Source organism: Falco peregrinus, chromosome 2, assembly GCF_023634155.1.
Source record: "Falco peregrinus isolate bFalPer1 chromosome 2, bFalPer1.pri, whole genome shotgun sequence".
Classification (NCBI taxonomy): Eukaryota; Metazoa; Chordata; class Aves; order Falconiformes; family Falconidae; genus Falco; species Falco peregrinus.
The window spans coordinates 20,855,018-20,880,256 of NC_073722.1; the positions used below are offsets into that span (position 1 = coordinate 20,855,018).

A 25,239-nucleotide genomic window follows, 5' to 3' on the forward strand; every position below is an offset into this window, starting at 1 on the left:
CTACACTTTAGCTGTTTCAGCTTGGAGGGCAAAAAAATGAAGAATCTTAACTCTGCACGATCAAGCGGGATTTATTTAGTGGAATTCTTTTTACAAGACCACGTGCAATTAATTTCCCAAGTCACTGACATCTTGAGCAGCACCCCAACTTTTGCAAACGGATACAGATGCACATCTCAACCAGTTATTTTTGAGTCTCCTCTTCAGTGTAAGCCTGATCTACGTTAGAGCAGCCTGTGCACTGAACTGAGCTATGGACATGTAATTAAAGGCTGGAAATGGGAATCAACATCATCTACTAACAGAAGGGAGAAAAAAAAAAAAAAAGAGAGAGATTCAAGAGATATCCAGCAGCACAAAAGCAACCTTCCTAAGGTTAAGCACCTCCAGCATTTACTTCTCAAGTAAAAACTTGATTACGGCAAAAGCATGAGGAAGTTTTCTTCCTGTGGCACTTCTGCCAGCTGCTGTTCCATGCAGTCTCGGGCAGGCCGCTGCATCAGCACTACCCCGCCCCCAAATCCAGCTGCTCTTCAGGTGTGCATGTGTAACAAGAAACAAACGGTCACCCACAGTCAACCACAGATGAGCTGTTTGCACTTCAGCAGGCCCATACCAAGCACACTGCTGAGGCCGTGGAGCTGACCACCCCTACAAAAGTCTGTGCCAAGATTTCATGATCTTTTACAACAGCAGGGAGGAAACCGTGGTAAAACTTAGCAATTCCAAAAAGGCAAGGAGAACAAACCCACAAAATATTAAGAAAAGTATTTCAACATTAGCTTTGATAAACAAGTTTAATAATCCACCACTTTACAGGACAGTTATTTAAAAGCTAGGCTTCAACAGAGAAACACTGTGATACTTAAAAGCCAGTTTTCAAAAATCCACACCTAAGCCTGAGATGTCAACAGCCAGGTTCGCTCAGTCTACCACGTACGGACCGAGAAGTTCAGAGTTGTGGTTCTGCTAAACACAAACACTGCACATACCGAAGCGAGCTGCTTGCTTTCCACGCTGTACTCTGGAGCTGGCCACCAGCGGCCCACAGGCAAAGCAGAGCCCTCCGTTTGATCACCACACCCTCGCTGCCCAGGTGACCCTTTCAGGAAGCACTCACATCACCTCACGGTTCCCATACGACCTCCAACAAGGTCTACTACTTGCCAATAAAACCGGGTTTCCCTACCAAAGAACAAGGCTATTATGAACAGATTCTGGGTGAAAAGCTCTCCTCAAGGAGCAATCCAGACCTACACAGAAGTTCCGGACCGTACACAGCTTCTTCCTTTCCGTGAAACACAACACATGACTGCACAGCATTACCACTCTCCCCCCTCCAGACATGAGAACAAACACCACAAATGAAAAATAAATGTGTTCCCTATTCCCAGGAATAATTTGGGAAATTTAAACCAAATAAGAAAAAATAGAATTCTATTTATTGTTTGCTCCTTGGTTTCAGAGAAGTTAAAACAGGTGTCAATAAAGACACAGACTTTTTCTTCCATGAATAAGAGAGTAAGTCTGCTACGGCCATGCAGTTGGGCACTGCGATTCCTGCCCTTTCCATCATATTAATCCGAGCCAGTTCGGACCTGACCCTCTAAAGAAGGAAGAGGAATCCATGTTCGGAAGGAAATGAGTTTCAAAAAGCCCACATCTTTCAAGTTTCTGAAGGGAAGAGCAAGGATCTTCAGTCCTATCGGTGCTTGGAAGAAACGGCGTGCCCTATTTGCCAACCAGTAGCTGTCCGGAGGCCGAGCTCAGCACCATCAGGGGCAGGTGAGGCGAGTGCAGCCGCTCACTGAGGGCAGCCTATCTGCCACCGCTCGCACCGAACACACCATTAACAGTCCTCTAGCCTGAGTCCCCAGAATAAATCACTTTAGCAAAAACAAGACTAAGAAAAAGTATGAGAGGTGAGGCATAGGCCTGGGGGAAGGAGCAATTACCGACCAGGCATCAGCGGGTGGGGAAGCCTCCTCTATGGGTACCTCCACGCCCCCCTCTGAAGCCACCCCTCTCACCCCGAAAGTTAGTTCTGTTCCGCTCTCTGCCCCTTTCTCCTCGGCCCGCTGAAGTGCCTCCTCTTCCTCCTCCCCGTGGAGCACCACCTCCACGGTCAGACTTGGACTTGGGTGGGGGGGACTTGGGCCGAAGTCTCTCGATCTCTTCGGTGCAGCCGGTCAGGTGCGAATTCGGAGCTGTGAAGTATGAAGAGTACGTTTCTGCATTGAAATTGCTGTTTGTGAGCGTGGGGCCTACGGTCAGCCAACCTGGGGAACAAAAGCAGAGTCAACAAAAGCAAGAACAAACTCCACGCTCCAAGGCCATTACTGTCTGTTTCCTAGTAAATGAGCGCTCTAGTGATAAGAGACACTTGTCCACGTGTCCCCTGTACTGAATGGAATGAAAAGGTCACCTCTGGAAACACCAGAGTTGTTGAAAAGTTGAGATTTTAGTTTGGCGTTTCTTTGGAGAAGGGCTTCTTTTTTTTCATTATTATTTTTTTTCTTTACACATGGCTATGGGAACATTCACACTGTGGTTTTGTAAGTCCCCTTCTCCCTCCTTCCTACTTGTTCTTACACCACCACAATGTTTTCAAGCCCCTCTGAGACCAGACTAAACCTGATCAGTAAATTCATCTAGTTTAAAAAGACCATCCTCCGCCTCCTTCTCCCCTTTTTAAAAGGCATTTAAACTTGGGTTAGATAATTTTGTCTCCAGAAAGCAGCTGTGACAACGCACGTAGGAGCACAGCATGCTGGAAGCACAGACCTGGAAACACAATAAAATAACGATTCCACTGAAGCCCACATGATATGAAAATAGAGCCTAAAGAGTTAAATTAACCTGTCTATGCGCAAACATTCAGGGGGCTCCTCAGCTACACCAAGTGAATCAAGGCAGGCAGACATTTAAAACAAGCACATTCCTTTTCATATTATGAGCTAAAGTAGTTTTCGGACATAAAGTGGGACTCGGACCACTTAACAGTATCGGTGGGAATTCAATTTTCAGTTGTATCATATATTAATGAAGAAAAACGTAGCTTAGTGACTCAAAAACATGCTTATAAGGAAAAGAAGAATTTAAAAAAAAAAACCAACCAATATCATTGCTCTCTTTACCTTGGGAATTTATGTAACATTTACCTTGCTTCCTGCACATTAAAAAAAAAAAAAAAAAAAGGGGGGGTGGGGTGGCGTGGTTTAGGACTTCATACTTCACAGCGCACTGTGAGGATCTGTGATGAGTACAGGATTTGAAGTATGTAATGCAATTCCAGGGTGACCACCACATTTAAAAAATACAAAAGCTGAATCAGACTAAGCTGACCCTGTGGGACATTAACGCATGAGCATTCACCCGCAGCGGCACTGAAATAATACCCGAACGTCTCTTTCTACAGAACAGCCCCCTCCACACACAGACACCAGAACAGCCCACAGAACTCTGACTGACATCAGCATTGACATTCAAGCCAAAGGCCAGTCAAAGAATAAGAACGGCCAGTTATCACTGCTCCATAGTTGTATGAGCAAGAGAGAAACAGCACCTTGAGATTTATTTAGGTAACCTGTTACTTGCAGCTTGCACACTGTTATACATCCTACTCCAACTGCAGTAAAAAGAGTAAGCACGTTTTTTTTATAGCATTCAGTACTGGCATTCACGTGCAGCAGCCCAGGCCATGTGTCTGTTTCTCTGTCATCCAAACTATTCACCTGTACGTAGGGGAAAGCAGCGTTACACAAACTTGCTGAAGGAACCTAAAGCAATCGCAGCCATAGCACCTGCCCCCACATCCCTGCCACCTGTTTCTGAAAAGGGCCTCTGTTACCAGCAACCACTCAGAGACTGACAGTATCCATCAGCCCCCAGAGTACGACTGCACTACCCATAACATGAGGTATAGAGTCTGTCAGCTCCAGCACTCCTTGGTAGTTGAAAGAAAGAGGACTGCTGAGCTGTATTTCACACTAGGCTTTCGTGCAGGAACATCACTGACAGCAGACACAAAAGTCTAAAAAAGGTGTCAAAACAGATTCTATTCTTCTAGTCTCCATTTTCCTGCAGTGAAAGTCCTTCATCACTTATGCATGATAAATTGCAAGGCCTGACCATCAAAACAAATAAAATGCAGCTACCTTCCATCTGATTCATGTATTTCTACCCATTTTTTTTATCATGCCAGCTGCAGCATCCACTGTAAGACACTGCACCTTCAGATACTGGCAACAGGACCAGCACTAAGCTCGCGGGGATTTAAAATCAGTTTAGAGACAGAAATCATGCTCCTGAAAAGCATAACCACGTGGCACATGGGGGAAAAAAGTAATTTCAGCTGAACTTTGTTATACCTGCTGATGAATTAAACACACAAACAGGTGAAAACACTGGTTAACCAAAAATTATTTTCTGAAAAAAATGACAGAATTGATAGTTGTCATAGACTTTCCAAACAACAGTTCTATGACTGACAGATCCTCACGTAAAACAAAAAAGCACCTCCCTGAGATCTGCTGTCTGACCTATGACACACACAGAAACTTCTTTAAGACACCGATACAGATTTTGCAAGACAGAGAATTCTGCTACACTGTCTTGCACGTGAGACATTTCAATTTTTAGAGCTAGTGTAGAGTTTACTTCAATATTAAGTGCAAAAATAAAAGTTTACTAGAAAGGAATAATTCAGAAGATTAACCTAAAAGGACAGAAATTCTACATTTCAGTATTCCAGCAGAAAACAGAATAATTTCAGCATTTATCTTCAATTAGAACATGGACAACACAAAAGCGTAAAGGTCTTATTGTTTGAGCAAGTATTTACTTCTAAAAATGACTATTTATAAACCAAAACTTAACAGTAAGCAACATTAAACTAGATTTGTGACTTGGTCTTGCTCCCAAACATAATAATAATAATAATATTAGGAATTATAACCTAACTGTGATATCACTTCTATACGATGCTCCTGCAACACAGGCTCAGGATTCACCGTAAGTCTGAGATTCTGGCGGAGAAAATACGCATGTGAGATCTTTAGCTCTAGCAAAACTTTCTGCTATTTAATCACGAGAGACAGAACATTACCCAGAGCAGAAGTCACTTTGCTACTGTCACAGCGCTGGGAGAACTGTCAAGTGATGCCACAATCCCTCTATTGCTGAACATTAGGCTGGTTAGTTATCTGAACAGGAGGGTGGGAAACCTGGGAAATTTCTCCGTCCAGTAGATTTTCTTACTCCTGACTAGAATTCCACAATGGAGCAGTCACCAAGAAAGCTCACCTGGCTTTCTGTGGTATCAGAATCCCGTGGTGGGGGACATGGGGTTATAGGCAGAAATGCAGTTACTCAGCTGGTGCAAGTCCTGGCAGAAGAATCATGCATTAGGATTAACCACTACTGGCAGCTTCTGTCAGAACCCATCAAGTGGTCTCAGATGATGGAAGAGGGTTAATGAAGTAAATTAAAATTTAAGTGTTTGATAGAAAGAAACTTAACAGGTACCTGGTCGAATCGTACTGTCCCTTCCAAAAAGGTGAAGGCGGCGGCGGCCAAGGCAGAAATGCTCAATGATGTGAAAAATCTCTACAGGTTTTTCTATGTTGCCAATTTCAGGCTCTTCTGTGATGATGAGGTCAATATCAACATTAGCATGGATGAAGTCACCATCTGTACTGCGACGCACCGTTCCTTTAATGCCCATGAGGCAGTGTTCCTGCACACACACAACACAGAAGAGTACCTGTCACATGCCACACATACTGCTACAGCACAGGTGTCCATGGTTTGAGCACAATGGAGAGAAAAGGAAATTCCAGGCAGAGTAGATTCTAATCTTATACAGAGAAAAGTCTAAAGCATGAACTAGAAGAAAGGAACAAGCTGGAACTACCCAAAGTGCCTTTTGAAAACAAAGCAGAAAGTAGTTTCAACTGTCTGGCTTGATAAACTACACTACAGAGTGGTAAAACTCAAATGGAAGCTGAGATATTTGGACTTCCTCAGTTACAGCAAAGTTAGAGCTCCAAGTTGGAAAGGCTGAGAAATCACCACAAGGAACAAGTACAAGGTACGGCATGAGTGATGGACTAGCTCCTCATTATGATTAATGCTTGCAGCATCATTCTGATCCTAACTTTATTCATACAAATACTTTTCAGAGTTCTCAGTCATAAAACAGCCAGTCAGTGAAAATAAAATGTACTCTTTCAAGTTGTACCTCTGTTACAAAAGTAACCTTCACCCTCAAGATTCCTTTCTAGAAGATATCACTGCATTCAAAAAAGTAAAATCACTATCAAACTGTCAACGCACTCTCAGTCAACTCCATCAGCATTCATTCAAAATGTTCTTTTAACCGTAAGCATGCATTGCCTTCCTTTCCTCTGAAACACCGTGGATAAATTTAAGTGACTAGGATTTAGAATCTATGAATGAGGAATCACCGTAATTGGTACGGGATGAAAAGAAGGTTCTACATACTCATTTCAGAGTTCTGTTTCTGGGAGTATAAAGCTCAGATGAGCTATTTCCCCCAGTATCATAAAACACTGACTCGTTCAGCACCACCAGACAGGTCTAAAAGAAACTGCAGACAAGAGTATGTAGGATCACTTCCAGATTTTTGGCAAGGGTTTTAAGAGCGAGCAAATAAATACAAAAGGCAGAACAGGCGACCTATCAAATCTGTGCAGCTAGTCAGCTGCACCCAAGCAACAGGCTTTCCATACCTTAAGTTTAACTAAAGGATACTGCTAAGCAAATTGCCCATCAAGCAAAGCCTCCTAAATCTAGTATTCAGAGGAATAATCCAAAACATTTTGTTCCCGTAACACATGGAATGCCATTCGTTACTACCTTAGACACTACAACAGGTGGCACAGCATAAAGCGTCCCTCTAAAGAGATGCCTAAACTAAACATAGTAAGATAGCATTTGCTGGTGTAATCACTGGTAAATACATCTTGCACAACAGACTATTTATTTAGTCAGAATAAGCTAGCTCAATTTTCAATGTTTATTATAGTGACCTCAGCCCAACCCTTGCTCAATAAACAGAGAAATTCTCTAATGATAGACATTATTCTCCTCCGTTAGACAAAGTCCCCCCCAAATCCTCCTGTGTTACTTTTAACCTCTCCCTCGTAAGTAAGCTGCACATATTTGCAATACTATATGCAATCAACATGCGGTATTTATACTTATAAATGCTTGTAACTCATGGAACACTTTCAAACAAACTTCAGATTAATGCAAATGCAAGTCAAAGAAAGATTCCAGAAACCTTAAAGGGAAGTTTATACTCCTAAAAATAGCAAAACCGAGACGGGGTTGAGGATGTTTAATACTAAGGAACAATTAATCGATGCGGAAGAAGACCTGAGGTTAGTGACACTTCAAATTATTAACTGTCAGCCAATGGTCTGTTTGCAGTAAAACTGCCACGGTTTCACCCACATATATACCCAAAACAATTCTTCATGAACCCTGTCTACATTTTTCTAAGTTTTTGATTAATGTACATTTAAGTCTCTTATATCAGAATACTTTTTTTTTGCTCTGCACCTTCTTCAATAAATATCCTCCAAAACACATCATTTAATTTAAACCAAGCTGACCGATTCAGTCACTTGTGCGTTCCTATTGTTTTCAGGATGTCAGGAGATGCTGGCTGAACAATGGTCCCTCAGTCCTCTGTCTTGGTCAAGCTCTGGGCACACACCTGCACGTGTGCGTTCAGAACCATCAGCCAGCCTTCCAGAGCTATTTTTTATGACCACACCTATTTATAATCTACGGTTTTAAAGAATTCTTTTGACGTTAGATTTAGTCAAATTCTGCTGCTAAGTTAGTTCCATCCAAAACGGCCTCCTCCACCAGCAAGTTTTCTCCTCTAATCTGGAAAGGAGCTCACATTTCACACAAAAGTGATTAACTAAGTAGTAAGACTAGCTGCCTACTTAATCATTCACCCATAACCAAAACATCCCAGAAGTCAAAAACATTGCAACGTACAATAAAATTTTCTATTCAGTTTCCATCTTCCCTCTCAGGATTTCACTCTTGTTCCATCAATCAATGAACCCTCCTCAGCTGCCTGCATTTCAACAAGGCTCAAAAGAGGATTACAGAGATCAGAGATCTGTAACAGAATTTACCAAGCAGTGCTAAATGCAAATGAAACTTCTATACCTCACACTGACTAAAGTCAAGAAGGGGACAGAAGTTCAGCGTTCAGCCTAGGAATATATTTATTTCCATATAGTGTGCTTTGCAGAACAGAACTCTGAAGTCTTCATGTCTGCTCTCCCAAAAGCAGGTCCCCAGCTGCCGCGGAGCACCAAGTGTTACATTAAGCATCAAGAGACAGAATGGCAACAGAGGACAAATTGAGCCAAACCTTTACCTTGGTTCTTTGGAAAACAGCCTTGGGGTCTAGAGTCTTGGTCTTTCCAGGATTGTTCTTATTCGTTTTAATCCAACAAATGTCCTCACATCTTCTGTAACCCCATTTGCGCAGACACTAAATATTATAAACAGATAAAACAGTTCACGCTACACCAAAAACTTCAGTAACCTCAACTGAACACTCATACAGGTACTTGATTTTTCTTAAAGCATAGCTAGAAGAGAAATTTGTTATAAATGAATGAAACAGTTTACTGGCATGACTGTACTATGTTTTGTCAAGCTACCCACACACAAAATTAAAAAAAAGAAAAAGAAAGAGGCTTATGGGCATATTGACTTAGCTACGTATGACACACACACTCCTTCTATTTTATTTTTTAAATATCTAACCACTGCACAGATCCCCTAAGGAACTATGTGTGCATTTTTAGCTAGTGACACTTAACCTAATCAAAATTAGTCTGAGCAATGTCGTGATCAGCTGCCTTGGCCCTGTCTCCACTAATACACCTGCGCTCTGGTAGTTTTTCACATCGATGTAAAATTCTATAAATGGGAAGATAAATAGCCAAAAGCCTTTGCTACCATTTTGTTGGGTTTCCTGTATTTGTAACAAAACCCCACCAACAAAAAACCTACTCGCTTTCATGACTTTTTAATACTTAACTCCTCTAAGTGTCATCTTGAAAAGGGAGGGAACTGGGCATCAAGGACTCAAGCTCATTTCGCTGTTGCTGTGTTCAAGAGCTGCCCAGCTACTTGAGTGTGTCTGTGACCAAAATCAATCTGAAACAGCCACTTTAACCAGCCTCAGAATGAAAAGCAGCTAATGCAAACAGATTAGTAACTACACGTCGTCCTTTAACACATGCCGTATTGTTTTAACAGAAAGCACTGCTCAAACTAATCAAAAAATGTGTCAGCACAGCAAAAGCCAGGTGGGAATTCTTATTCCACCACCCCCAACACAAGCGGTGCTACTCTGGCATACGGAAAGATTACTCTAAAACTCCAGGACCTTATAGGGAAGTAAAGCTTTGTGGAGTTCACCAAGAGTAAACCTACTTAAACTCCAGGTGTTTTCTGAAAATAAGCAGTGCTACAAAACCAATTTTATCTCACTTTATGAAACAGTAGCACCTTTCTACTAGCATGAATATTTCTGGCAGAAAACTATTATGTCTTCTGTTAAAAAAAAATAATGTTGCACATGCACTCAACACAGCAACCTGCTTGCATCAACCAGCCAGCAGTACGGCTCTCTAGACCATGCAGAGCTATGCCTCCTCACACAGGCACAGCAACTGTATCTAAACAGTTAATCCAAGCAGTAAATTAAGTTCATTTAATCCACTTAAAATTATATATCCTCTACCATAGTAACAAAACATGTCTCAGCAGCTACAGTTGAGAATTCTATGCAGAAAAAGTCAACGATAAAAATAAACTCTTAAGCCTGTCCCTGATAAATTGAATTAAAACATCATCTTACCACTCGGCCAAGATCCAGACCCTCGCCTGAACCACACCATAGAAACACAAATGACCTTGGGGCTGCAATTTCTTCAATTTCCAATTTCATGATCTAATAATAATAATAAAAAAACAAGTTTCTGAATTAAATATAAATCACCAATTATGTTGGGAAGAATAATTACTAGGTGTTGAAGCATTGTCACAGAAACCATCAGGAAGCCCTTTCATTAAAGATGTTAGCCTGTATACCATTTATGGCCATCCTCTTAAAAGCGTTTTCCAGACAGTATGTTGTAAGGGTTACCTTATCAGTACCCAAGTGCATGTTTTCAACATAGCTGATGACTGCCTTAATTACTCTCTTTAACAGAAATTTTATCTGCATAGACAATTCTAGACTTAAAAGATTAATGCAACCCACATGATTTCTCTCCTCCCTGCCTCCAAACCTCTGCTTCATTTTATCATTCCACTGGTATAGCAAAAAAATCTAGTAACAGCGCAATAATGCTCTGTTTCTTTTCAGCCCCAAGAGTTACTTACATGAAGACACATCATAAAAAAGAACAGCTTAATTCCTGTTACTGTACAGGAAAGACTTTTTCTCCCCTTTCACTTTCAGGAAAAAAGCAGCAAGAATTTATCAGGACAGTGGCTCAACAATGACAAATGAGTAACATTCAGGATGCAGTAACTTCAGATGCAAAGCATCTGTTACTCATTACAAGTTGAAAAGATTCATCTGTAACTCGCTAACACATCAAATCAAGCTTCATTCAGTGCCACTGTGAAGAAAAATAATGCATGAGAAGCCATTCTAAGAGAATTACTGTAACTCCCAACTAAGAGGATGACTCCTGCCTCCAACACTCGCAGTTTTCCTGTCAGGATGGACTGTTTTTCCCCACTGGGCAATGCTGCCAGGCACCATTTTTGCCTGATGTAACAGACTGGTTAACACAGAAGCTTCCTTAACCTGTAGTTACCTAGTCTCTTATCACAGGCACCAATACCTTTGTTTTCAACTTCATTTCTCAAAGGTGGATTGAATTTTCTTCTCAAGATCCTTCAGTTTAACTGATTCTGAAGCCCTGCATGTGCATGCTTCAGCCTAAGGACAAACTGCATCTAACAGAACACAGCCAAGATAATCTCAGTAACAACTGCTTCAATCTACTGATTCACTCATGGGATGACAAATCTGCTGCCAATGCAGCCACAAGTCCTGCATGCCTTTCAAAGGGGGTCTCTAAATGACAGGTATTTATTAGCTCTATATTCCCACCCATACGCCTGAACCTAAGAATGCCTGATATGGTTATGCGAACATTTTTAAAATCAGCTATTCCTCTCTACTACAGACACGTGTTTTGTTGTGGTGGGTTGCTTGGGTGGGGATTTTTTTCACTTTGTGGTTTTTTATGGGTTTGTTGTTGTTTGATTTAAATGAATAAAGTGTAGCTACACCGCAGAGCCAGTTTAATTATAAAGTTTTTTTATTCATTGCCCAACTGGAGGAATTCTCCAGTTCTATCTTTAAGACAGGCTTTGTACCATCAAATTGTCATGCTCAATGACATGCAGCACTTCACAGCCTCCAGCCCTCACCTTGCTTTTCCAGAGCTAACTTTATTGAAAAAGATGCCAAATGGAGTTACTTATCAATACATCTTGAGTGTTTCCTTCTTTACAAGTACCTACATGCTACAGAAAGAACTTAAAAATCCTTTCTCTAACTCAATTCTCTAAATTTTAATACCTTTGTATTGAATAACAGCAAGGGAGTACAAAAATACAAGAAAAGAATTCCACAAGTAAGGCTTATCTATTTTGTTAGGCTTCTCAGGATTACAATTGGTTTGACTCTTAAAATTTTCTACCAAACCAATACTTTGGTGAAAGAACGTGTGTCAATGAAGCGTATTCACCTACCCTTTTGACTAGAAGACCAGCATCTGAAAAAGCACACTTTAAACATCTCTTTGAGAATTTCAAGAAGCAAGGGAATATTTACTATGGCTATCTGAATTTCAGCAGCAAAACCCAAACAGGACAGAAATATCAGGAATCTGAGGGTAGGGAGAAAACCAACTATGATTAGACTTAAGTTTTCAACTACGCTCAGGGAGAACAAAAAGGTGAATGTAATTCATCGAATTCCTCCAAAAAAAAAAGTCTTTTTAACACAAATAGTGTAGGCATGCATGCAATATAAAACTTTGTTTTTGTAAGAATCTAGACTTCTCTTAAAAAAACCAAACTGACAACCAAAAACAGATCCCATTTTTCCTTAAAACACATCTCTAAAATGTTTTGATACCAAAATAAATCCTCAAACTATTTGCTTAAATACATGTATGAAATCCTTTTCACAGCAAGAAAACCACTTACATCATCCCAAGTCCAACATTTTTCATTGGCAGTAATGCCAGTCTCTCGGTAGTATTCTTCCAGTGGTGGTTCCAGGAGAATCACATCAAATTTGGACTTCAGTTCCCTAATATCAAAAGCTTCCAAGTCTGCTTGTAAGTACCTGTTTAAACAAAAGACAATATATTGCTTGGGCAAGTTGTAACAGTGAAAATTATACTCCACACAGCACTTCTGCGTAGCCAGTTAAGATTCGGGTCTCCTGTGTAGCTAACATAGCACACACGCACTGAATTCAGAGGAGATGCATAATGCATTCTTACTAGGCCGGATGCTGTTGCATTAGATTTTTGTTAAAGTACTCTTTCTCAGTAAACACTTTTGAGGATTCTAATTTAGCAAGCAGGAAACAGATGTCCACACAGACCATACAACAATACCTAGTACAGAATCACTGATTTTTCTGTACATCCATGGACTATATAGGAGAAAACATCAACATTTAAGAAGCAAAATATTCGCTGCCTGGCTAACAGACTTCTATTTTGCTTCACTTTGAGAAAGTGGCATAATTTTAGAATTGCCATTTAATATATGTTATGTTCAGAAAATACTGAATACTGGAGATGGGGTTACTTTTCATATAGTAGAAATATATTTCGTTATCCCTTGTAACAAAAGCACAATTCCCACACACGTTAATTTTATTAAATACACACTGAAATGCACTCTTACAATTGGCCTCCAGTCCCACACCAATCACTGCTGTATCACTATCAAAAAAATTACGCTGCCCTCCCCTCAACACCCTTAACTTTAAAAAATCTGATTAGCAGACCACCAGCTCCCCCTTCCCAAGAAAGCGTCCAGAAAAGATTATTATGCCGTAAGTGCATTGTGTTATCAGAAGGCAGCATTTAATTACTATTTTTTCCTCTTTCATGCTTTAAGGCTAAGAATGGCAAAATGCATCTAACTTCAAAATAGCAAGTTGAGTTTTGCAGTTTGCATCTCAGTTGTTCAGACAACTATTTCAGAGTTGTTCATGTGACTGTCATGGAATCTTGCTATTTTACTTGGTACAGATTAGGACTAGAGCATCTTAAAAGCATTAAGTTCACATTCAGAGGTTCAAATTCCTGGGAGTAAAATGCTGCATGCTGTCACTGTGTCTAACGTTCAGCAACAACTCAAAAGTAATACAAAGTAAGTAGGACAAGTCACTTCCAGCCAGCCTAAGCTATTTTTGGTCTTAAACTACAAAGTAATATCTGATTAATGGACAATAAGATAACAGCTGAACATTTTACAAAAAAAAAAAAAAAAAAGATGCTACAAGAACAACTGAAGTTATACTAACAAGCCCGTTTTTAAAAGCTTTTCTTGTTACTGTAAACTACATGATCTCATGAGATTCATGACCATATGATGTTCTTTTAGTTACCAAGTTGAAGCCTGCAGCCCAATCAGTTGACAGTTCTCCCTTAAAAACCAAGGCTTTAGATACTATATATAATCACACACTGGAAAGAAAATCTAGTTTATACACTATATTAAACATCTAGATTAAACTAACAAAACCAAACGGATCTTATTCTTCTGAAGTTTCAGTTGATTAATTTGTATATACAAACAGAAACAGAAAATGTAAATTCTGAGCAGGTGCTAAAGATAGAGATTTGCAAAGCAGACAGCTAACTTCAAACAGGTCTGGAGAAGAAAGGCATTTTCCACAAGAACACTTACATGGGAGGAGTGTTAGATTTAGATATCAGCTCATCCTTCAATCTGATGAGCTCTCTAAGTTTTGGATATTCTTCAAACCTATCTGCTAAGCCTAAGAAGAAGAAAACATGAAGTTAACAACTACTTAAGAGAGTAATTCTGTATCAGTTAAGCATTGTCCAGTATTCTGAATAGGTCCAAATGTTAATACTTAGCCTCATTTTAATTCTTGTTACAACAAACCAAACCCTCCAAAGCAGTTTTTTGTTCAGTACTTTACAAAAGCCTCCTGCCCTCACCCAGCTAATCAGACATTACTAAATGTAGTGTCTATGCTCTCATCTCCTCTGGAGCGCTACAGTGATCAGAAGTTCACAACTCCTTTTATCAGAAGGAAAAAGTCTTTCATTTAAACTAAAAGTGCCAGAATGATGAAAGTTACTTTGTTATCCTCCTCCATCCGTAAGTTTATATGAAGATAAAATTAACATTCATTTACAGAACACTCTCATCTAACCTTTGAAGATTATTTCTGAGGTGGCAGCTGGGGTGTGGCTGGCTCCCTCAGGCAACCCTCGTATTGAGATTTGGCACTCTGGTGTCAGTCATGGAAGTCTGAATACATGTATATTTATTTACTGGGTTCCTAGACTTAGCTTTAAGATGTGAGGTTTAAAACACTTCGTATGTACAGAATGCAAACAAGAGAACCCTAATTAGGTTTTGTGCGGCAAACTTTTTTTAAAAAAGAAAAAAAAAAACAAGCGAACTTCTCAGTACATACACTCCCCCTTCATAAAAGCATAGGCAGTATGTTCGTTGTTATTGTCAGCAGTAGGCTCAGCACAAACCAGAAAGGTACCGCTTGCACCTCCCAAGCAGTATCAGTTCAGCTTTAGTAGGATTTATTTACAAAGCCTCATGTTCATTTACATTTACAACTTTAAATAGTACTAATCCAGGGGGGGGGTGGGGGAGAATGGACCCCTGCCAAACACACAAACCACCCAACCCTTCATCTCTCTCTATACTTTAATTCAAACTTCTGAACTCTCAACCGTAGCATCACACTAGTAAAGCACAGTTCTTTGAATCTAATATTATTATCTCTTACTACACGTGCATAAAACACTCAAAAGTTATCTTCATTCTTTTCCTTAAATACCTAACATCTTAAAAACACCACTGTGTTCTTCCAATTTCCACTGCTGTGTTGCTTCCAGCCAGTGCAAGTCAAATACTCCTGACCAGAAGAAGCAGAAGCCAGTCATCAGCAGCTAAGAAACAGACACAAAAGAATTTTCAACCAAGATTACTTCAGCCGTTAAACAAACAAACCAAAGCAAAACCCTAGGTCTCTTCCAACAGCAACATCAAAAAAGCTGTAACTGGCTCTTCTGGAACCACTACTTCCCTAGAGCTTTTTGCAGAGTCACGCCCAATTATGAGGCAGCACCTAAGCAGAGTTCTGATTGTCATGTAGAAAACGTACGCTAACCATACGCTAACCAATATGCAACTAGACATACCTCATCTCTAATAAAAGGTCTAGACTAACTGCTGCCGCCACGTTCCTTTCCGTATTAACACTCGTACAACAATTTGACCTGCCCCTTTCAAATTCTTTATGCAGCAGAGAAGTCAGAGTAACATGGGCTGCTATTTCTTTGTACTCATTTCAAAGAACAGAGTATAACTATTTTAAGTATGTAACTGAAGCACAGGTGCTTCTCAGATAAAGACGTAACTGAGACAAAACAGCCCGCTCTTCATACTGAACATCCAGATAGATTTCACGGAAGCATCCATGAAACACAGTGAGGAAAAAACTAGCTGCCTCAATAAGCAACAAAACCTCTTTGGGCTGGCATCATTAAACACAACATACTTGCCCTGACCATCTTAACCTTGTTAAAATTCAGAGAACTGTTGCAGAAAATTGCAGAGGGAGATGTCCTGGGTTTTTAAAACGCCAAGTAACTACCAGGGACCCATTCTGGGAAACAGGACCAAAGGGTACGTTAGTTTTAGAAATACTAAACTCAGACCTAGTAACATAAGGTTTCAATAACAAGTTCAGCAATGGCTCGATGAACATGAACTTAAAAAATAACATTTCTCTAAAGTCAGTAATACGTTGGACCTTCTAATAAGTTGTCAGCAGTTACATACTTCAGCTGGTAAGTATTATCCATATTGCTTATGGAGTTAAATGTAAGTCTCTTCCATACTTTACATGTTAAATGCATTCTTGGAGGCAATTCAGTCCAGGAAACAGCTAAGCAGTAATTCAGTTATTCAAACTTCCAAAGGTTTCAAGATCCGCTTGCTAGACTTATCTACTGGAATCAGTAGAGCTTAGTTTTGAAAAATCTTCCTGGTTAACTACTTTCTAATAAAACCAAGAATAAGAGCAGCCTGGGCATTAATCACCTCCTAACTGGCTAAAAATGAAGTATTTTATATAAATTTATATATTGATATGAATGCACACAGAGAGACAAAACTATGAAGTATGTGTGTATCTGCATTTCCCAGTAACTGTAAGGAATTGAAAAGGGGAAGAAAAAGAAGTGCTATCACATAAAATGAGTTATCTTCAAACAGGAACTATGGCATACCAACATCTCTGATGAAGTTCTGGGGTCTGTGTCCCGTATCCACAAAGTGTTGGCAATAATCGTTGTGTGGATTTAAACTCTGAGTACCCTGGAGAACAAAAGGGAGTTCAGTGAGAGCAACAGAGAGGTAAATGGACATACACACACTAGATGTGTAGTCTGATAAATGAGAAAGTAACATTTTTTTTTTTTCAACATGCCCTTATAAGTTACGCAAGTCAAGATCATCATTGTTTTTTACTTCCAAATATGACCCGCCATTACTATGGCTCACTGTAAGTTGACCCAGAGCTTTAGTCCAATCAATGTATACAATAGTTACAGCCTTATCTTTCACAGAGAAGTTCCATACTTGTGAGTTCCAGTCAATCACTTCATCCTTTAAAGCTGTATTTCAAATACCGTCAATTGCAGAACTAGTTTAACACAATTATGCCAGCTTTGACTAAATTTCTGACTGCAAGAGCAGCTCACCTTAAGGAAGGTACTAGAATCTTTGTAAATCTCTTCTTCATAAGGCAGGTTCTCTTCATCTTGCTGCAGCTCTACTTCATCCTTGGAAACAAAGCAGGTGTTACAGGTATGCAAGATCACACTGTTTCTCTCATTATGATTCTGCTTCTTACGGAAAGAAGCGGGCTGTCTACAAACAGAAGTCTCCTATAACAGTATGACATGAATGGCTCCAGCTCCAGTTTTGGGGGTTGCTGTCAGGTGGTGTGGAATTACTTATTCCCAAAAAGGTCTGCCTCTCTCATTAATGAGAACAGTGTTACTGGGAAAGAATAAAATAAGAAACCTTTCATTTCTAGACCCTGACAGTGTAAACACTGTTTTAAAAAGTATAAACTTTAAAATTTTGTCCCCCAACAATTTCACTCCTTGGACTAAGGCAAATGGTATCTTTTGTTGAAGTTCTGTAGCAGAACCTTTGAACGTTTCACTCAGTCACCTTCTACATTCCAACCTTGGCAAGTGAAACTCTCTTCTCTATAAAAATCTGTCAAAGTCCACATTTTGCAGAAACAGCACATGGTACAAGGCAGTGTTTCATTTGGACTGTCCTTAAAATTAACTTTAAAATTCCTATTTTGTAGTCTCAAAAGTTTTAGAAAACGGGACTTCTATGGCAATTTTTGCCCCAGTTAGTGCGTCACCAGCTGTTCATTTTTGCCCCAGTTAGTGTGTCACCAGCTGTTCATTTATCAGATTTCTGAAGATTCAGGGATGTATCACACTGACACTCAACATCCAACACAGAACTCAGAGAACAGAAACAGAGACTCACTTCTTCATGTCACTTACTATTTTCCCATTGTTCTTGAAACAACCCAGTATATATATTACATTTAATTAAGACTGAAGAACCACTAAATAGTATCATCTACCATATCTTAGTATGATAGTAGAATGCATATGCTCTTTCATACATTACTGATTGTAACAGAAATCTTAAATCAGTTAATATAGTGCTTCATGTGAGAAGAAAAGCAGTTTCAAAGCTGAAATAATAATAAAAAACCACCAACACATTTTTAGCACGCTGAGATAAAAGGAAAGATGGGGAACCAGATTTCTCACAGAAAAGAGCAAAACTGCTCCCCCCAACATGTATCTTAAATCAAAAGACACAGAGAAGAGGCTATTATTACTGCCGCATTTACGCTATGCTACATAAGCTGCCTGAATGCAGTATGAAAACATAAGTGCTCTCCCCATTCGGATCCCTCTAGCTGTTGGAAATAAGCTCAGTCTTCTTTTGAAACTGGAGCTTTGCACCAACTTCTGAAAGGCCTGCTGTGATTAACATGTCACAGATTCCCCTTCCCTATTATTCAGGTGAGTAACTTACAGAGATAGAGGGGGGTTTTGTTGTTTAACCAGACCAAAAAGAGAAGGATTAGTAACAGGAACAGCAACAGTGTTTACAAGGAAAAGGAATGAACAGCAGACAAGCAGCAGCAGCAACTGTTACTCAGGGGGAAAAAAAAAAAAGGCTGAAAGCTTGAGTTTTACTGAAAACTGCTTACGCCGTCGTAAGTTTACACCTGTTTACCCTCTTCCATCTTCCTCTAAATCTTAGCCTTCTGATGATGTGCACTTGTTAGATACCTACTTCAGAATCATTCCAGTTCTTCTTATGCCTTCATAGTGATTAAAAAAAAAAAAAAAAGGGGGGGGGGGGGGGGGTGAGGGGTGTCTGTTGGCTACAAACAAAAAGCCCACACCACCAACTTCCAAAGGGAAAAGAACACAAAGCAGAGACAGAAAGAAATTAACAGTAACACAAGACCCTAGGTTCCTGTACATTAATCATCCTTGTTTTCCAAATCTGGCATGTTGTTGCTGAGTTAGGGAAACAAAAACTACCCACAATATTCAAGCATACAGTTTTTTCAAATAACTAGAGATACATTAAGCAATTGTCATGATTCAACTAAGTAAGATTTTCCCAGTTTCCAGAACAACGGCATGGAAGCATCCCAAGCTCGCAGGCCACTGCTTGCCGAAACAAAGTAAACCAGGGCTGTATCAAATTAGGCTGGCGGACAGCAAAATCAAACCACATGTGTTTTTGTACTTCCTACAAAGTTAAAACCCCAGAACTCTTGGCCACAAAACACTGTTGATACCAGACACACAGGTTCAAGCAATTGAGTAAATTCACCTGGGGATGGGGAGAGGTGGAACAATAATCACAACTCTCAGAAGGCTACGAAAAGCCTGGCCATGGCAGCATATAGTCTAGTCCCATCATCTGTCACTTCCAAATACAGACCAAGGAGCTCAATTAGCCCTAGTACAACCATTACAGTCCACAAAAACAAGACTACTCTAGAAGTTCTTTAAAACCACTGCTCAACTTTCTGACCTTAAAATACCTGTTATTCATTTTTGCCAATAATGCGTCTCCTCCCCATACCTCCCACCTCTACTGTTTGCAATGCAGAGTCAGGCTCCAAGAAAAGTCAAGCTGGCAGCAGGAAGCTTGACAAGCACCCTTGCTGCCTTTTATTTTCGTATCAGCCTGATGCTTACTAAGAACTGTCACTATAAATGTTACACTTATTCTACAAAAAAAAAAAAAAAAACCAAAAAGAAAACCACAAGACCAATAAATAAAAACATAGCTTTTTTTTTTTTAGATTACAAGATCTGAATTTTTTTTTAAGATGAAAAGAACCAGATGTTCTTAAACAGCTGAGAAGATTAACATACTTCGTCTTCCATCTCAGAAACTGCTCTCGCACTTCTCCCATATAATGAAAAAGTCAATGTCACTGTTCAGCCTTCTCTCAAAGCACCAGTGTAAGGCATTTAAGTGTCATCAGCTCACTTCACTTTCCACTTGGAACACTAGAAGCTGACAGAAATCCTCTAAAATACTCAACTACGTATGTTTAAAGGTTTCATCCCCACACCCACACCCCCTGCCCGTGCAGACCTTGTGCCATCACACTGCACCACAGTAACAAGACCGTTGTATCTTCATGGTAACCCATCTGTTTTGCTGATTGACTGGATACCAAGCAAAAATGAACTCCAAATCAAATATAAAAATAAATGCAGTTTATTATATTAAAATATGACATAGGAAAATAGTATGCAGTATGATAAAAGGGAACAGTGCTAGTTATTATGCAAGGTATGATAAAAGAGCAATGGGAGCGAAGCACCAAATCATTCCTGCGAAGTGTATCAGAGGCTAAGAAAAGGGCACATCACTGATTACCCCCCCCAATACCCCTGCCCAGGCCCACACTCTGGCTGCGCAGCCCCGCTGCAGCTGGCATCAGGAGTCTCTTGGTAACTGGGAAATTCCTACGTGGTGCATCCACCCATATGTGAGGCTCCTGGCCCAGTCCTGGAGCCTGCACACCTTTACACTCAATGAAAAACAACAACCCGTTTACACATACACTCAATTTTACAATTACAACATTACACTCGTGTATGCAAACTCTTAAGTTTATGCCCAGTGCAGGAGTGCACTGTCTCATGGTTTGTAAGGTTCACACATGCCAGGGATGCAGCCAGACACCCAAGTGTGCTGGTGTTACCACCGTGACACAGCTGCACGCAGTATCTGTTGTCTGGATGGCCCTGCCCACATCTCACTTGTTCAGGGGGCTCAGGACAAACCCCACCTGCTCATTAAAGTTGTCCTTGAGCTCCCTGTCCAAGTTAAACAATTTCTAATTAAAGACAATTTTTTTCCATAAGCAGCAATCAATTTAATAAACTTTCACCACACCATCTTCACCAACAATTATAGCTAGATGCTTGCGCTCCAGCTAGAGCGGTTGAGGTTTGAGGACACACTCACTTCCACCAAATCTGAAGTCAGGACACAGAAATTTTAAACCACTTCAGAAGGTTTAACTGATACCATCACGTAGAACCCAACACTGCACGTCAGGGTTTCAGAAACATATGAGTGACTTTGCATTGGAAATACTTACCTGTAATTTTTCTACCAAAACTGGCAAACTTGCATTATTTGTCTGCAACACTAACAGCTAAGTCTATTATTACTTTTGTCTAAGGAGTATTAAACAATCCAATAGGGCCTGATACCACAAAGATCTAGATTTTTGTATTAGTTCATATTACAAGACTAAATTTAAACAGGCTCAAAGCACTAAGAAAGAAGTTAACATAAATACAAATGGGATTTTACTAAGTTCTTACATCCTTGCCAATAGAGAAGAATTAGCAATGTCTGCAGAAAACAGCTGGTGGAAGACTCCACTATAGATGTTCTACTTGCAGGTTTCAAGTTTCTCAAATCTATTCATCAGCTCAACTGACGGTCCAAGTCAGTATCATTACAATATTCTTCAATTTCAACAATGTAAGAAGAGTCTGGCCACTCGCAAGGGGTTACAGACCACCCTGGGGTAAGTCTTCTCCATGCTAATGGAGAAGGCGTTATGGATAAGATTCATATGCTTTGTCAACTGAAGTGACTTATCCACATCTATTTCACAGAAAAAAAACCAGTTGTTTAACCACGTACTTTGTGAATGAGTAAAATAAACTGATAGGAAGCATCACTAATGTGAGCATAAAAACCCCAGCTCACAAATAGTGCATGTACTCTGCAAATCCCTTCTTTGAGATGGCACCTTAACTGGTTTGCTAAACAAGTTGTACAGACTAACACTTAGCATGTTAAAAAGAAGTTCTGTCCATTTACAGATACCTTAAAATTCAGTAATCAAAAAGTGTCCTGTCATACTTTTTGTTTCAGTAAGACATAAAATAGACATTATTACTGAAAGATTTATAAACCTGAACGCAAATGTGTGTTCACACTACCAAGGCCACATATTTAAAAAATAAGTATTTTTAGGTATCCATGAGAATAGCAGACATTGCATTATGTCATAAATCACTGACCTTGATTCTACTTAATCACAGAAGCAAGGTTATCAGGACAAGGAGAAAAGGAAGAGGGAGGACATATATTGCAACAAGATCACAAAGCAGATCAGAAAGACAGCCGTATCACAACCATGTCTTTGACCTCCTTTCCTTACCACTCACATTAGCCAAAAGATCACATTAGATATGAAACAGGAAATCTGTCAAATAGCTCTGGGATAAGCATTTGAAAAATGAAGGGCATGAGAGTTTGACAACCACTCATTCTTCCATGACCATGGAGGCGTTTTGTTTTGTTCTTTAGAACTGAACTTTTCCTGGCTACTTTGGACACTTCAAGCATAGCACAAACCAAGCCTCTGCCATTCCCTTAGAATCCCTTATTTGTTCCATTCCTCCAGAACCGCACTCCTTTGCGCTTAACAGGCAGGTCGGAAGACACCCTCAGCCTCCCTGTACCTCATCCAGTGGCCCATGCCTCTTGCTAAATGCAAGCTTTTCTTCTGACACAAAGAATTTCTGGTAAAGAGTTTTTATTTTCTTGTGTACCCAAGCACACATGCATTTTACCACTTCGGCCCACCCAAGACAGCCAGTCACAGCACACTGCCATTCCCTGTAAGCGCTGTCACTTAAGCCCACCTCCTCCCAGGAGCAGCACTAAATTAAACCTCCATACATTGGGTTCTGGTCCATGTACAGTTCAATGCACCTAGGAGACATTTGAAGGCAAGCACTTAGTGTCTATGCTCCCTCTCCTAGGTATCTGCAGTAGAAGACGTCAAGGGAGATGCCACTGAAGGACATATATTTTAAAGTATTGATACATATATGTTTTTATTTATATGCACCCACATACTGTATAAGTCCCTCAGAGACACATGAACACCAAACAAAAGTAACTGTTGCCTTTTTTTTTTTCCCCTTACCTTATACTCTTCAATCTCTTCCTCATCAGCCTCTCCCTCATCTGGGTATTTGCGTTTTGCATTTGGTGCAGAAGTATCATAAGCGGCCCTAAAAGTGTCAAAAAAAAATTCCTCATGTAAGACAATTTCTCCCTCCGGAGAGAACATTTCAAAAATCTCTCATAATCTGACAACTACACGTTTCTGTGACAGGTTTGAAATTATTTTGAAACCTTGTATATGAGAAGTTGTTCCTCTCTCAGTATATTTGAGACCAGCACAACTTCTCAAAGACAGGTCTTCTGAAAAGGTACCTCACTGTGTGATTTCTCTGTTCTAAAAGGTACAACTTATTTTAACCAGTCGTACCCTACAAAACGAAGTCCGCTCACACAAGAAAATTGCTATTAAATTTGAGAATAAGCACCAGCTACTGTGTCCTGGACGTGTCTGTTGTTCTGTAAGAACTTTTTAACAAAGTTTCCCCGTAACTGCTCTTGGCAAGTGTCTAAAGGCTCTAGGCCAATGCGGATGGCACAGCCTAACCTCACACCTCAGTCCTGCTCCACAGTAGCTTTTTAACACAGGAAGCAGAAGTTAGCCTTGATTTCCAAACTGCTACTAGAAGCGAGTGACTGAACCCCGCTCCCCTCATCTGAAGTTCAGATCCAAGTAATTAAAGCGATTTTTGTCACCAAATTGTGCATTTTTAAAATACACGGCAAGATTCCCGAGTGCTCTCTGGAGCGCGATCTCCTGCTATTCCCAAGGCTGGTACCGCCGCCGCCCCGACTCCCAGCAGGAGCTGCCCAGCGGTACTGACCGGCACGTTTCCCGCGTCTCGGCGATCTCCCGCTGCTCCTCCTTGCTGTTGAGCACGGCGCCGATGCTGTCCGCGTTCTCTGCTCCTAGCTGGACAGGGGCACGGCCGACCGGCCCGCGGTTACCGCCCATCGCCAGCCCCAGCCGCAGCCGCCCCAGCCGCAGCCACCCCACCGCCGCGCCCCAGGGCCGCTCGTCAACCCTGACCGGCCTCCCCCCGCCAGCGGCTCCCCGGGGCTGCGGGGCCTGCCCGAGCTCCCCGCCGGGGCCCGCCGCAGGACGCCTCCCTCACGTTCCCGCCGGGCGCCGCCGCACAGGCCCGGCCCGCCGCCCCCTGCGGAACCGCCGCGCCGGCGGCCCCCTCGCCGCGGGCCCCGGGAGGGGGCCGGCCCCGGCCGCTACCTGCTGCGCCAAGAGCTGCCGCCGGAGCTTCTGCCGCTCCCGGATCTCCTGCAGGCGGCTGTTCATCGCCGCGCAGCCGGCCGCCGCCACACCGCCTCGCCGCGCTCCCGCCCGCGCGTCACTTCCGTCCGCTCCGCCAGTGGCGCGGCGCCGTGGCGCGGCGGCGGCCGTGAGGGCTGCGGGCAGCGGGGCCGGGCGTGCCGTGCCCTGCCGTGCCGTGCCGTACGGCAACCCGCTGGCTCCGGGCTGGTGGGAGCCGGCCCTCCGGGCTCCCCCGGAGCACCGCAGCAGGCCGCTTTCCTCTTTCCGTGCCATTTCAGCGGCTTTCCGGTAGAGATGTGAAATGCATCGCCGTTCAGGCGCTGCACGGTGAGGGTCCATCTCAGGGCGCCCTGGCAGCAGCTGAGCACAGCCATTGGGGAGCCCCCCTCAGCCAGGCCTGCCCTGCCGGCACCCCCTCGCTGCCGCAGTGCCTGGCGCGGGGGCCCGGCCCCAGATGTGCCCAGCTGTGCCCTCGGCATCCCCCCTGCGGCCGCCGCGCAGCTCCTACCCGGCGCTCGCCCTGCCACAGCCCTCGCACCCCGGCCCGGTCTCCCCCGGCGATCTGCAAGTCAGCCTTCAGGCTTTGCCCACATCTTCCTGATTAAGAAATTCCATTTGGGGGGAGTTTTTGCAAAAGCATTTTTCATCGGGTTTTTTGTCTCTTTCCTGCTTCCTCCTTTCCACCTTCATATTTATTGTCTTTGAATGTAAGTAATTTACATTGCATGCTGATGATCATGCCGACAGCTATTCATGCTACAAGAATGAAGAGTAAAATCAGGGCCTGAAGTCCAGATTGACAAGTTGTGCAATACACTGCAGCCCCTAGCATCTTGCAGAAGGAAACTTCACAAAGCGATAAAGAAAGATTACAAATTATCTCAGCAGTTGTAATTAATGCTAATGTTTGCTCTCCTGGAACAGACAATTTTTTCCTGTAATCATCAAAGACGTGGACAAGAGCTGACAAGTGACATTCAGCACTCTGGTAATACGGAGCACGGTGCCAGATACCATCTCGCTTTTGCAGTACGAGCTCTTAAGTTACACCT

The 25,239-nt window shown here is 41.7% G+C and overlaps 1 protein-coding gene across 1 annotated transcript; it reads right to left on the reverse strand.

Moving 5' to 3' along the window:
• Positions 1-778: 778 nt before the first annotated feature.
• METTL14 (methyltransferase 14, N6-adenosine-methyltransferase subunit) lies at positions 779-24,326 on the reverse strand. Its single transcript, XM_055797988.1, has 11 exons — positions 24,146-24,326; positions 23,745-23,833; positions 22,943-23,030; positions 17,100-17,180; positions 16,626-16,713; positions 14,026-14,116; positions 12,301-12,442; positions 9,926-10,018; positions 8,429-8,545; positions 5,527-5,737; positions 779-2,279 (listed from the first exon to the last, which is right to left on the reverse strand). The coding sequence occupies exons 1-11, from the start codon at positions 24,209-24,211 to the stop codon at positions 1,966-1,968; spliced, it is 1,380 nt and encodes a 459-aa protein (XP_055653963.1). The 5' UTR covers positions 24,212-24,326; the 3' UTR covers positions 779-1,965.
• Positions 24,327-25,239: the final 913 nt, after the last annotated feature.